Source organism: Durio zibethinus, chromosome 4, assembly GCF_047325235.1.
Source record: "Durio zibethinus cultivar Kanyao isolate XHJ-2024 chromosome 4, ASM4732523v1, whole genome shotgun sequence".
Taxonomy (NCBI): Eukaryota; Viridiplantae; Streptophyta; class Magnoliopsida; order Malvales; family Malvaceae; genus Durio; species Durio zibethinus.
Genome location: NC_143165.1, coordinates 123139 through 138051, shown reverse-complemented (window position 1 = coordinate 138051; position 14913 = coordinate 123139). Strand labels below are relative to the sequence as shown.

Sequence of the window (14913 nt, the reverse complement as noted above, 5' to 3'; positions counted from 1 at the left end):
TTCCACCCTCGTAAATTAAAGAAGTGAAAATTTTCAACTTCATTCTTTTTAGGCCCCAGCTAAGGACATAATCCTCTCAAACCCTTGAACTTTTCTTTTTACACTTCTCCAACCCACAGCTCTCCCTTGATTTTAAAACTCTCTCTCCAACCCTCACGGTTTTCATCGCTATCTCCGCCCATAGAAACCATTGAAAGCAAACCGGCACCCTCCAAAATGAAACTCACTGACAAAAAAAAAATTGTTTGGTTGCCAAGAAAATAGAGTTAAAAGTTTAAATTTTGGCTTCTCTTTCGTCTCTGTAAATTTACCCTTTCCCCAATTGCGTTAAAATTTGTTAAGGATTTCAAGTTTCATTTGGTTCTTGATAAATTTTATTTTTCCACATGTTTTTATGATTTGTGAAGGAAATCCACTCTTTCATTATTAAAACAAGAATCAATTTCAACTGATTGCAAGGTAGCGTACAAACATAGGCGTATTTTATAGGACTGCCTTCGCTGAGCCAGTCTCAGATAATCAAAACCAAAATGACAGGTCTTATAGTATAAAATTAAAGGCGATAGAAAACCACGGAAGAATAAAAATATGACATGCTTGCTTTCAAGGTATCATCACCCTTCCACTTCATTTGACTGGCCTGACTCCAGAACCGGAGGAATACAGTCCACTTTGTATCGAAGGGCCTGTCCAACGAGAGACATGCCAACTTGGTTAGTATTGAATATTGACCCAGAAAACACCCAGTAGAAGTAGCCAACTTACGGTTACTGTAAAAGAAGAGCAGGAACTTGTTGCCAAATTTTTATATAATAGCATTTTTAGGTTCCACATAAAGCTTTAAGGCAATTAAAATATTTTTGGTTACATAATCCATATAGTTATTTGGCTAATTTTCTACTTGATAACGCATATTTGAATGCTAACGAAAATAATATTTTGAATAATTAAAATAAAAAATTTTAACTTTGGTCGATATAATGACAAAATAAATCAATTTTGTTGACTGAACATTAACTCAAGTAACATGCATACTAAACAAACTCAGAGATTGCAGATTGGAGAAAACTTAAACGTGTAATGTCTTCTCTCAGGTGAGTTTAAATAGATACCGGTTGAAAGATTAAAGGGTAGATTAAAAATTAAAAAAAAAAAAAACAAAATGAATCACTTCGACTTTATCAATGAAACAAATACTTGGCTATATATTAGTCTTTACTGGTTTTTAGTTGAACATATTACTCCAATTGTTGTCATTTGCTTTTCTTTCAAAATTTTTGAGAAAAGAAAAAAAGTATAAGTAATAATCAAAGAGGGCTCCTATTCACACCTTTTTTTTTTTTATTAATTTTACAATTTATGATTTTTCAAATAATAATTTTTTTTCATTATACTAATTCATAAAAACTTTTAACAACATTTCCTTTTTTGTAATTTTTTTTATAAAATTTGACTTTTAACACTTTTCGAAAATAAATTTCAAAAAACTTATGAAAAAAGTATTTAAATAATTTCATTTACAAAAAATATAAAAAAAAAGTGAGGTGTGGAAAATTTTGATTGGTGTATTTTGAACCACTCAATCAAATTGGACCTTTGAAAAGTTAATCATACTATAATGATAACAAAATAAAATGAACAACCAAAGCATTACTCGGTAAAGTTATAAGAACCAATGAAGGCTTTGGGAGGCTGTTAAAGAGAAATATAAACCTTGGAGCACCATGAATAGGAAATTAGGAATTGCAAACAAATTCGGTGTGGAGGGGAAGGAGCGATGTTGCTCGTAAAAGGCAGAGTGCCAATGCCAGCTTTAAAGCTTAAAAGTTAAAGTCAACAAGGACCCACCAAAGGTAATATTCAACAGGAAAATACAATTCTCATCAACCAAAATTGCACAAACTATATAGAATGCATCAGCTTTCAGAGGTGATATTGCATAGAAGAGAATCAAGCAGCAAAAAGGTACACTAAGGAGAAACTCAAGAAATCTCAAATACTAGCACCTACCTTCTTGAAAAATGTTGAATATGAATTATCCCAGATGAGTTTGTAGTTTCCGGCCATGCATGTGCTGAAGTTGCCCTATACAAATATAGGGGAGAATTAGAAATGTATCCATGACAGGTAAAACTTAACACTTCATAGCCAAGTAACCCAATAACTTACTTGATCAGACTCATAACGCCTGTAAGGTAATATTAGCTGAAGAATAATCAATGATGCCCCAATGAGCAGAAATTAAAGTAAGAAATATGTAATCATAGAGATTCAAAAGACAGAAAGGAAAAGGAGAGCTAAGGAACCAAAAGAGGGCAAAATCCCCCAAAAAAGGATACAATTGACTGAGGAGAGACAAGAACCAAAGACTGCAACTCAAGAAAATAAATCAGAACATCAGAGAGCAATAAAGGAACTATATTTCTTCAACTTACTGTTTTTTCCCCACCAGTATTTGTGTACTCCACAGTAAATCCAATATCCTGACACCAATAATGTAAAGCTCAACACAATAAAAATGGATACAGCATCTTATTAATTAACATCAAATATAGAATGTTTTTCAATGACACCCAACCAACATACTACTTTATTCGTTCTTGTTTAAAACAGAATAATATTGAATATACCTGGTAGCCTGGTAAACTGAATGATTCATTAAAGGTTCAAGAAGAGAAAATAAAGACAATACCATGTTCATCTTGCCTTGCACCAATGAGAAATCCCAAGCAATATATGAGTTTATTGACTCCACTGTCAATGAAACCTGCAAGGAAATGCAATTTAAGAAGCAAAAAAATTTTTTAAAAAATGAAAAAAGTAATCTTTACAAAATTCTTTGCCTAATAAAAGTTTTTTTAAAAAAATAAAATAAAGAACATTAGTTTAAATACATAAAATTCATTCCTGAAGTTGATTGACTTCCAACAAGTCACAAGCAGTTCTAATTTACAATACTTAGAGTCTACCGAGTGTGTTACACCACCCTCGATAAGAGAAATTGATGCATTATAAATTCAACAAATTCAACTGAGAATTTTGTAAAGAATACAATGCAACATCTGGATGCATGTATTCTTATCATTAATTTCTTCTAGTCACCAGTGTCCCATGGCAGCCCCGGTGACTATTTCCAACACCAAACAATAGTGGTCACAAAAATGTTGACCATTATGATGTATGTAGTCATTGCATGCACAATTTAATTTATTAAATTAACAAATGTATGGCAACAATATAATAGATCCTTGTTGGTTTGAATCAATCTGCAAAGATTAGATTGGAGTGGTTTGTCTACTTAAACTTCAATGGCAGAAAAGCAAATGGCACTCTATGGTGCTGCAAGGAGACAGATAGGTAAGAAATTACTTTGCAGGGGGATTTTGGAATGATTGAACCACTCAGAAGTTACGGAGGGGTGGCCATATCCAACAAGGCAAGTTGGGGGAGCGACAAAAAGAAGAGTGGAGCAACTTATGGAGTACAAAACAGTTCTGCTTTGGTGCAGATTGATTCATGGAATCAATTTTTTAGCTGTGATTAAATGGTATACCTCTCATAATTGTCGACAACGAAGGGTAAATGTTGTATAATGTGAAGAAGGCTTAAAAAAGGAATTACAACTAGTGTATGATGATTATGAAGACAAAGAAGACATTGATGTTTATCCAACTGAAGGAGAGTCATTAGTGGTTCAAAAAGTTATGAAAACAAGAGCAGTTGTAGAAGGCGAAGATTGAAGGCAACATAGCATTTTCAAAACTTGCATTGTTTGCTGCCTGCAACAAAGTGCATGATGCAATTTGTGATAGTGTTGAGCATGGTGGAGATAATGAAGAAGTTAGAGCTGCCCAGTGCCTACAGAGAATCACACTTATGCATGCAGATTAGAGTGGCTTAAAAAGGGAAGTGAGATACAAGAATATCTCCGTGTTGGACCAAATCTTCTTTGAGTAATAATCTACAAGATGGATCCTTGTGTGATGCTCCACCAGTGCATGCTGTTCATATTCTCTGGACCTTGGCTAGTTGACCATTATTATAGAACATCTCATACATCATAGTACTTAATTCATTTTATTGAGGCAACAAATACACCATCACAATAAAGAAGCCAGAGAAAAAAAGAGGCTATCAAGGTAAATGGTTATTTATCAAAGGAGGAATTTTTAGTTAAGCAGAGCTTATGCTTTAGCTAGCAAGTTTCTGCAAAATGACCCAGTGAATTGCCATAACATCCTATTGAAGTTAATAGAAGTTTAAAGAGTTGGTTAGCAAGGAATTCCCATCTATTTTATGAGAAAAAAAAAAAAGATTGCAAAATGCTATTTTGTTCCTTGGGTTTGATTACTGAATCTTCCAGCTTATAGAAAGTCTTTGTTGCAATGAGTACATATGCAAAAGCAAGTTGAGGAGTTGCATATTAAGGAATTTGTAATGGAGAACAATAGTCCTCGTGCTTGTCCAACCTTACTTTCACCTAAGAAGGATGGTTCATGGGGGATATGCATGGGCAGCAGCATATCAAAAAAATTACTATCAAATATAGATTTCCCATTCCTTGTTTGAGTAATATGATTGATTACTTGAATGTTTCTAAAGGGTTCCTAAAATTGAGTGGTGATGAGCAGAAAAAAAGCCTTCAAGAACCCCAATGGGCCTATGGGTTAGTAATGCCATTTGGTCTGTCTAATGCACCAAGCACATTCGTGTGACTTATGACTGAGGTACTAAAGCCTTTCTTCAATTTATTTGCGATTGTGAATTTTAATGACATCTTGATTCATAGTAAATCTAAGGAAGAACACTTGACTTGCCTAAGTCAAGTTTTAGAAGTTCTCCTTATAGAGAAACTCTATATAAACCTGAAGAAAGTGCGCTTTCTTATGCTATGAGGTTGTGTTTTGGGATTCATGGTCTCAAGATCAACAAATGGATATATCCAGATAAGGTGTGTGCCATTAGAGGGTGGCCAGCACCCGACTCAGACAAAAAATTCAAAGTTTTCAAGGGTTGGGCTCATTGCTCATGAGGAGATTTAGTTCCATTGTAAGTCCTATCATTAAATGCCACAAGAGTGGCCAAATTCAGCACAAAGGGATTTTGAATAGATTGAGTTCTTTTATAACAAAGGCCAGATTTTGATAAGTCAATAGTTTGATTTCAAAGTTAGGGCTATTTTTAGTCAAGATGTGAGCCAGTGAAATTTTTCAATAAGTTGTCAGATACCAAACATTGTTATTTCACCTATGATTTGGAGTGTATGCACTGGTGAGGTGAGAGGTAGACACTATGGGTGGCATCGCTTAGCAACAATTCCTAGAATTTGAGAAAGCAGACAATATACAAGTTGGGCATATGGCATTGAAGACAATTTGTATTTGTCCAAGCAAACAAGGAGTTGATAATCAATAAATTTCATGAAAGCATTTTCATTGGTTTCATACTACCATATGTCATGTGATAGTTAGAATGAAGTTAATTCACAATGTTGATGCTGCACACATTGTATCATGTATGTAATTCATGAAGTTTGGTTGAAACTTTATCTACTTACACATTTCTAAACTCAAGATAGCAGTTCTAGGATTTATTTAACAAGTTTATTGAGTTTTCATGGGTTTTATTGTAATTTTAAGTCTTTAGGATATGTTAGTTAAATTTATATTTTGCATTTATATCATGGTTTAGGACTGGACTTAGCTTAAACCCTTTGCTATTAAAACTTGTAGTTTTGGATTATGAACTATTGAAAGTTATGAATATTGAGTTTGAGTTTTCCCCCTCTATTAATTCTAGGGTTTTCTCTGCCTAGTTCTTTTGTCTTTCAATCCCCTCTATTTCTTCTTTTTTTCCTTTGATTTTCTCTCAAATCTTCTATTCTTTCCCTGTGTTGTTCAATGTCATGTGATAACCCAAGAACTATCAAGCTCTTGCTGTAGTGGTCTATATTTCATTACAGCAAGTTGCTCATCTTTGATACATGAACTCTATACCCGTGTTGACACGTTAAGACACAGGTACGGGTACAGCGGTACAAAATATGTGTCTTATATGGTATTGAAAGTCTAGAGTCAGCTTCTTCAAACAAAGGAGATCCACAAAAAGAGCTAAGGAAAGAGGCAGAAGGTTAGAGGTAGATCGATGGGTGTTTTCCTGTTTGTTTCTCCATGTCTGCTTGATGTGAGCTGGGCTTCTCAGTGCTTAGCTCAAAAAATGGCAATTGGAAGTTTAATCACAAGTTTATTTTCACAGACAGAGGGGGAGGAAAGGCAAGGGTGGGAGGAGTGAAGATTTCGAGTTCAGCATGCTGCACCGTGTTGTGTGGCTATGGTTAGATGTAAGAGGAATGCCAAGAAGATTAGGGCTTTCCATTTTATTCCAACTTGGGTTCAAAATATTCAAGCCCAGAATCCACTCCAAAAGAGCTTTTATACTTTTCTTTAACAAGTGATTACAGCCTAGCCCAAAAAACAAAGGATCCTTTCCTGGGATGTTTTATATCTTTGGACTCTAGCTTGGTTATATAGTCCCATATAACTTGGCCAGTGAATGATATTAGTTATAAAGAATTCAAAGTAAAGAAGAATATTAAAAGAAGAAAAAAGGATTTTCTTTTCTCAGAAGGGAAATTAGAAAATAAATTTTATTTATACAATGAAATTATATTTATATACTTTTCATGAAATTATGATAAGACGCATCCACGTACCCATATACTACTTTTGGACACTTTAACCAATTCCGTGAGTCTAAAAGTTTGAGCAAATGGTGAGTCAAAGACTTAGATACATACATGTATAGGATTCCTATACTTGAGGCCAAGTAACTTAGTCTTCTTATGCAGAATGTCGACAATTACACATGACTCACAAACAGACATGCATTGCTAGCTACCAGCATAGATAGGTCAGGTAATCAAAAATAGTAATGAAACTGCTTTAAGAACAAACCTCATAACTTTTCCCAGCAGGAACAGTTATCTCCACGTATTCATCATTTTTCCTGAAAATTAAAAAAAAAAAAGGAACTATTTGAACTGAAAAAACAGAAGCCAAGCTTAGGCAGCAAATTGGACACTTACCTCATCTCTAACATGCTGGCATCCTCTGCTGAAATAAAGAATGGCGAATTTGCAAAGACCTCACTGATAGATTGATAGATGCATATATAAATAAATAAATAAATAGTTCAATATAGCTGGATAATTCATAGGTAAATAGCGGATACTTTCATGGTTATAAAGAAGAAATAACACCTTATAAAGTTTATGAACCTCTCAAATTCGGAGGTGTATACATCAACAGCTTCTTCGAGCACTGAAATTTGATGCCTATTTCTGAAGAAATGATATGGTAGAAATCAGCCAGAAGGCATTAATACCACAACCAGCCAGATACAATAAAACATAGTTCTTCTCGATATTAATTTATTTCATTATTTTCCACGCAAGTCTAGTTCTCAATTATGTAAATTCACTATGTTAAGAAGCAAATATATATATATATATATATAGAAAGACTGCAGGATATCTCACAGTTTAAAAGTTTCAAATCGCTGCCATGCAAATGAAAGAAAGAGACGGATAAAAAGCACCATCCTTGTAAGGCTATACAATGGTGGTCCATAGCGTTGCCGTTGCTCTTCCATGGGCCTATTTATAGGAAGATATTATTTTTCATTCAAGCCTTTTGGCAATTTCTAAATAATCACTTCTAACACTTCTAATTATTCTACTAAGCAGACATAACTATTAATGTATCAAAATTGACAGGCTATGTGAAATGAAAAGAGGTTACCCATCATCATCATTTATTTGCCGAATAAAATCCAATAAAACCTGCACAGAGGTTTTGAGAGGAAAAAATGACTTTAGCATACTACCCACAAGCATTTATGCTTAAAAATACAGAATGTTCCAATTTTAATCAAAATTTTCATATGCATCCCAACTTTGCAAGTGCCTATAGACTGTACAGCTCAGGGTCTCTTCTTGAGAAGGAGAAATAAGCAAAGACATCAGCAAGAGAACACTATGATTAGCATAGTTTATCTACATAAGCAATTCTGCACATTAAGTGCTAATGTCACGACTAAGGAAAAGAACAGTAAGCTAGAAAATATTCAGGTGAAGGCTTGAGTAATGTCCCAAGAGCCTTTAGTGCATAAAAAGTAAGGGATTGAAGGTAAATAATTTAAGATTCATAAGAGAATTAAAGGAATGTAATATCACCGCTGAAAACAGGCTAAATTGCATAGTTGAAAGCTGAGAGATAATATAGGACAAGATGTGTGTGAACTAACAGCACAATTCGTTCATAGAATGGAATAGCTATTCCATGGTAATAGAAAAGAGAGTTAGCTATTTCTCAGTTTGGTTCAAAGAATGGGAGTAGAGTAGTAATATTATCATGTTTGGTTAAATGGAATAAGATCAGGGAATATAAAAGGAATTCTACAAAAATAGCATTGTACCCTTCAATTAAAATAATGCTTTTTTAATTATACTGCATCGACTAGGCTGCAGTGGTGACCATATTAGAAATCTAATGTGCTAATCAGTGCTACCAGTGATAAAATCTAGTCACAGTTTGCACTAATCTGGCACATTTGCCATCAGATCTGATCACTGGACATCAGATCAGCAATAGCATTCCTGCAACCAGATCCAGTTGCTAGGGCACAAAATTGGTGGTTGATAACCAGATTAATAGATAGCAATGCTGCCTTGAAAAAATAAAATAAAATACTAAAAAATAAAAGATCAAGGGGAAAATTATCCTAATAAGAGTGTTCCTATTCCCTTGTTCATTTCACAGAAGAGCCATTCCGCGAACCAAACAAAGAACTACTCTTCAACTTATCAATTCTGTCCCAACAAACAGGCTGTAACAATCTAAAAGATGCCAAAGAGGATGACAATAGAACAGGGCTACGAAGACCAACCTGCGAAACTCCAACCAAGTACTTTACAAGGGTTTTATAGACACCTGTTGCAGAACCAAGTTGCGCTAGCTGTCTCCTCCTGATATGGTATTGCATAACCACAGCATTAGACTCTTCATGCGCTATACAATTAAAACTTGCAAAAGGAATACAAAGGAGGCTCACCGATCCATTTGTTGCTTCCACAGCAAAGCATATCGATCACGTATGCTTCCACCAGAACTAACCAGAGCGTCTACCTCTGCTTGCTTATTCCTCTCTGATCTCTCCTTTTGTTGTCTGATGAGTGTTCCTCGAAAATCTTGAGGCATGTAGGTCATAACTGGAATGCATAGAAAATTTAATTAGTTGATCATAAGATATCTCCAAAACCATAAAAGCTACAAAAGTAACATCGGATAGGTAAACAAGACAAATACTTGTATGCAATGCACACTGTTTAATAAAAATGAGTTTCCCTCTTGCCAAACATAGAAAACCCCTGAAGGTGTGAAGATATATAGTTCACCTTGATTTGTAAAGCAATTGGATATAAAATATAAAAATAAATAAATAAATAAACCAAGCAGTCAAGTTATCAAGGGGGTGTCAACCCCTTGACATAGCTAAAATTGTGAGTACCAAATATCAATGTCCAAGCATCTTGCACATTCAATAAATGCTGCTTATTAAACCAAAAAAAAAAAGTATTAAACCACATATCTAGGAGCTTTCATGAGGGCATTTAGACACCCTCAAAAACCACTCTTTTGCATTCCAGCCACAAAACCAAAATACAAAAATAGAAAAAATCAAGCAAAAGAATGATCGTATTTTCGTGTTCAGAAACCAATATTCAACTTGGTTTGAATCTTCCTTGAAATAGAAGCAAATGCAATTTTCCAGACTCCTGAAGCTCATCTTCCAAGGCAATGTAAAACTAAAAATGGAGGAACAAGCATTTAGATGGCCCTCCTTTTTGCCAGCCAACAAAAACAGATCTGGAAAAAAGTCCTTCATAGGCACTATAACCCTAAACCCTCATAACAAAAGAAAGAGAACTTCCACACCCTACATCAGAAGAAACATGAATAGCAAATTAATTCCATCCCTAATCCACTTCCAGACAATCACAACCCTTCTAGGAATCCACACACAATCAGCAAGTTTATGTATATTAGTCAGTTTGACAGAATTTTCAATTTTGACTGCCTAATATTAAACCTTAGAAGAACATAAATGTGAAATATAACCATTCCTTGTGATGCTTCAAGGACAAAAGTTTTCCTAAGATGATGATTGAATTGAACTCATCTTGCACATACACTAGCTTTTAAATGAAAAATAAAAAATAAAAGTATCATAAAAAAATCCAGCTGTCTAAACCCTAAACTATTAAAATAAGAGCGAACGAAGCACTTATGCAATTCCTTTTAGGTTAAACCTATGAAACACGATATGTCAGAATCCCTAGCTGGGATACATATCTATCAACAAATATATTTTTCGATTTAATAATTTAATTATATTTTATTATAAAGTAAATAAAATATTACTAATATTTTATAAATTATTATCTTTAAACTACATCATTAGCTTGTGTAACTATTATAATATGTATGTTTATTTTGATACTTTCAAACAAAATAATGTTTGATTTTTAGTAATACCAAACACAGTGAATCTTAATTTTCAAGAATTAAAATATGTTAATCAAACAACGCGATTCCAGATCACAAATGATAAAATTATTTTAATGATATAATTATCTTAGTGATTAAATTACCATGATGATTTTAAAAATAATACCAAAGACTCTCCGGACTTTGTGTTCCACCCCCGTAAATTAAAGAACTGAAAAATTTTCAACTTCATTCTTTTTAGGCCCGAGCTAAAGACATAACCCTCTCAAACCCTCAAACTTTTCTTCTCACACTTCTCCAACCTGTAGCTCTTCCTTGATTTTAAAACTTTTTTTCATAAGATGATGACTGAATTGAACTTATCTTGCACATACACCAGCTTTTAAATGAAAAATAAAAAATAAAAGTATCATAAAAAAATCCAGCTGTCTAAACCCTAAACTATTGAAATAAGAGCGAATGATGCACTTGCGCAATTCCTTTTAGGTTAAACCTATGAAACACAATATGTCAGAATCCCTAGCTGGGATACATATCCGACACCCTAGACATGGTTGGATATGGCAGTGAAAGGTCAAAATGCTATAGCTGTCACCAGAAAGAAAGACAGAAGAGAAGAGAAAGAAAAGAACTGTTTGATTTTCCGGTGCTTAGATTAGAGATGAAAACTTGAGTGGAAGGTGATGTTTCAGGGAATGTAACTAGTGGTAACACTGCATTGGTGAAGATGGAAAAATGAGTTTTAAAGTAGGGAAATAAACTACAAAATTGGGCTAGGCCAAGTGGACTTTGATTGAAGGGTTCTAACATTTATTTGATTAAAAATTTCTAAGCCTATAAAGCCATTCCGACCAGATTATATTGAACTATATAGAATACAGGTATAATATGTGGATAATAAGAAAATTATATTAAGAATCTGTGATGACAACAAATTTTCTAAATGAATTTGTAAGATTTAAGACACCTTTTACTGCTTATTGTCAATACTTTTTATTCAACAATAATGAAATTATAAATCATATATGTATAAGTGACTCTTTTATTGTCATATCCAGCCATGTACATATCCTGATTTTTTTAAAAATTGCGTTATCTCTGTGTCTGTACTACATGGAACCCAAATCTATTGTCCTTATCCATTCCTATGGTTAAACCAAGGAGAAGGAAAGGAATATAATTGAAGTACAAAGGAAGTATAAGATAAAAATGCTTGGAAGAAAAGGAAACAACTTTCTCATTCTATTGGATCTTATTAAGCCTTCCACTTCTTTGTTCTCTCTTAACTATCCTATTCAAGATCTAGTGCCCAAAAGCAACCCAAAGAATCAGTGAAATTCAAACTGTACAAAACAAACAATTTCTTCACATTAATAACAGTTCTAACATTCACAGTGTCAATACATCTGCTTCATATCCCATTTCCCCTAATATGGTATTATTCTTTATTAAAAAAAAAAGAAGAAAAAACTGAAAATCTAAGAAAACATAGTACCTCCAAAAAATAAATAGCTTCAATTACTAAATTAAAACATTTCCCTCAATCCAACCAACTTTTTAAACCAGTTATAGCCACTAGGATGCTCAACCACACATTTGTCACCATCAAACAATGCCATTAGCACCCAGCTAACTTCATGTTCATCTAAGCATAAGGAACTACAACTTTAGAGAACCTTCTTTCAATATCGGCAGAGCAATAATGTCAACACTCAGCAGTAATTTATTTCCAACACTCTACAAGTCTACACCCAGTTCAACCAGCAGTAAATAATAGCATTCAAAAAATGTAGTTCAAATAAAAATCAATACACCTACAGTATTCTTCCACTTAGCACCAAGATACAAAAGAGTAAAATTCATCCATAGCTCCTAACCCTTTTAACAAGTTCAATTTTGGTCCATGACCTAGTTGTTCCAATTGAATCATCAACCTTATTAAAATACAACCAATTTGGTTATTCCAAATTTGGACAATAAAATCAACAGAATTTACACCTAGTGCAACACATCAGCACCATCTGGCATTTGAAGAGTCAGAAATGATTATAAATAGGAAAAAGTACTTCTTTACCTATAGAAATGATCTTAAAGCGACAGATACTCACATATTGCTGATCAAATAACCTTCGACATATTAATATGCAGTGAAAATATACAAGCCAAAATATTTGACTACTGAAAAAGTCATATCTATTGCAAAAGGAAGAGTTCTAGAATTTCAAGAAAGTTACAGAATTAGCAATTAGAATGGCTACTTAGTCAGAAGTTTCAGAAAAAGCTTTGACAACAAAATTTCTTTAAAATCTAGCTACCCAGATACCCAGACAAAATCTTTACACCTACATGTACAAAACATACATGTACATTTACATTCATAAAATCATGCAAACACAGTGAAAGCATACAAATTTTATGTTCATGTGTGTATCTATACATGCTCATACAAATGAAGGTGACCTGTGTTAAATACACGTTCTGAGTTTCTTGATTGGAAAGACTCCAACATCCTCAAAGTCCTCTGAAATTTATCCTTGAGCTGCTGAAGAATAGTAGCAAATTCAGCAACCTCAGGTGTTGATGGATGCTGAAGCTGCAGTAGTGAAGCAGATGCATGATAAATTATAAATCATGGTAACAAATCTAATGAAAAATTCAATTTTGAGGGAACTTAAAGATGCAATAATGTAAAAAATCCATAAGCAGGGGAAGAAAAGTACATAGGAAAGTTTATGTTTCTTACCAGGGTTGGCCAGTGAGATCTTTCAAGTAAAAACAGAATTTCTTCAATATGTTCTCTATTTTTCCACATGTTCTCATCCATTTTATGCGGAGGCTCATTGTCAGCTTCTTGTATTAATAAGCCTTCACCTAGAATATCAAAGGAGAGAGAAAATGCCTAAACCACATTACATAATTGTTCCATTGATATTATGTTACTATTAATTCAATCGCTGAATAGAAGAAGAATAATGCATGCTATGATTTTGCACTTTTAACATCAACATTGGTAATTGTAACCCCAAATAGAAACAACAAGTCCTAGTACATTTAGTTTTCTCATTAGTTTTCCTCTGAACAAGAAAATGAAGTTGCAATTTCCAATCCCTAAACCAAGGCAAAATATAGGTATAGTGATGATGATAAAACTAGCTAATAACTGCAAAATAAAAACAAATAAATAAATATTAAACAACCTTGAGTCGGGGGAAAGCCTGGGAGCAAATCCTGGGCGAATGAGCGAATCTGAGAGGAAAGACGAGATACGTCGTCGGAGAGTGGGTCGAATGGGTACTTGTCGTAATAAGAAGCGAGAAACGTCCTTGTTATGGGCACCAGACCCTCCGTTGAAGCCATATTTTAATTTTACTACTAGTATTTCTTTTTTTTTCCACCTCCCTTCTGATAATTGCAAATCCTATTGGCTATGAATCAAGAATCAAAGAAGGCTTAAAAGGGTTGCGGGTTTTGGTTGGATCTAAACGGAAGCTATCTCTTCAGAAAGATTACTACCGATCAGCGGTGGGTGTGTTGACGGGCTGTCAACCCCTTTTTCAATTTTCTTCTTGTCCAAATATTATTGTAAGTGGGATTAGATTTCCTTTATTTTTATTTTTATCTTTAATGTTAAGATATGGTAAATTAAAATCCTTATTTCCCGAAAGAGTGCTTTTAATTTTATTTTGTATCTCATTAAGTGTACTTTAGGTCATGTCATCATCTATATGGACAAAACTTGCCAGATTTACATCTATATTTAATTTAATTTTTTTTTCTCTCTTTTCCTTGGAAATATTTGATCCATCTGCAAATTTTGATGAGATTCATAAGAGAAGTGATCTTTTTTTTAAAAATCTTCTGCCATCGCAAGCGAAGTCAAAGATGTTGTTTCAAGTTGAATTGCATTGTGTGTATGAATTGCAGTAATGTAAATAAAAATTTTGTCAGTTAGTTAGCTCACTATTTTGTTACTGATAAAAAAACAGGTATCTTGAATTGTAAATGGAAGGTTAAGCACTAAAATATGTTAAAAGGAGTTTGTGTGAAATGAAATCATCATAACAACTTTTTTAAAGCTCATTTTTTTTTATTCTCTAAAATTATCTCCATTCTCTCTTTCTTGTTTCACTATTTCTTTCCAAAAGCTTCACTCTTTGGAATTTTACCTTCATTGCCCTGCTTCATTGGCAGCACATTTTTCCTCAGGAAGTTTGTGCTGTTTTTTTTTTTTTTATGATTTCTTGATATATTCATCAAGTTGGGCTCATCACTTAATTTATGCTTGAAGTCTCGCTTAAGTGGCTTAAGTGATGAGCCAAACTTGATGAATATGATATCTTCAAAT

General features: G+C 33.6%; 1 protein-coding gene across 1 annotated transcript; it reads right to left on the bottom strand.

The window, feature by feature from the left end:
* Positions 1-418: 418 nt before the first annotated feature.
* LOC111287199 (retinal-binding protein) lies at positions 419-14162 on the bottom strand. Its single transcript, XM_022877538.2, has 15 exons — positions 13766-14162; positions 13312-13439; positions 13029-13161; positions 9112-9268; positions 8947-9025; positions 7800-7840; positions 7538-7654; positions 7259-7339; positions 7085-7147; positions 6954-7005; positions 2693-2767; positions 2436-2483; positions 2170-2205; positions 2011-2085; positions 419-686 (listed from the first exon to the last, which is right to left on the bottom strand). Exons 1-15 carry the CDS (start codon positions 13923-13925, stop codon positions 615-617), a joined length of 1317 nt encoding a protein of 438 aa, XP_022733273.1. The 5' UTR covers positions 13926-14162; the 3' UTR covers positions 419-614.
* Positions 14163-14913: the final 751 nt, after the last annotated feature.

What these genes read in the sequence shown, in the direction of transcription:
- LOC111287199 (XM_022877538.2), bottom strand. Translation starts at nt 13,925, where the DNA reads ATGGCTTCAACGGAGGGTCTGGTGCCCATAACAAGGACGTTTCTCGCT. An exon ending in CGATTTGAAACTTTTAAACT is followed by an intron (nt 7,340 to 7,537) that starts GTGAGATATCCT and finishes TCATTTCTTCAG; the next exon opens with AAATAGGCATCAAATTTCAG. An exon ending in GCCAGCATGTTAGAGATGAG is followed by an intron (nt 7,006 to 7,084) that starts GTAAGTGTCCAA and finishes TTTAATTTTCAG; the next exon opens with GAAAAATGATGAATACGTGG.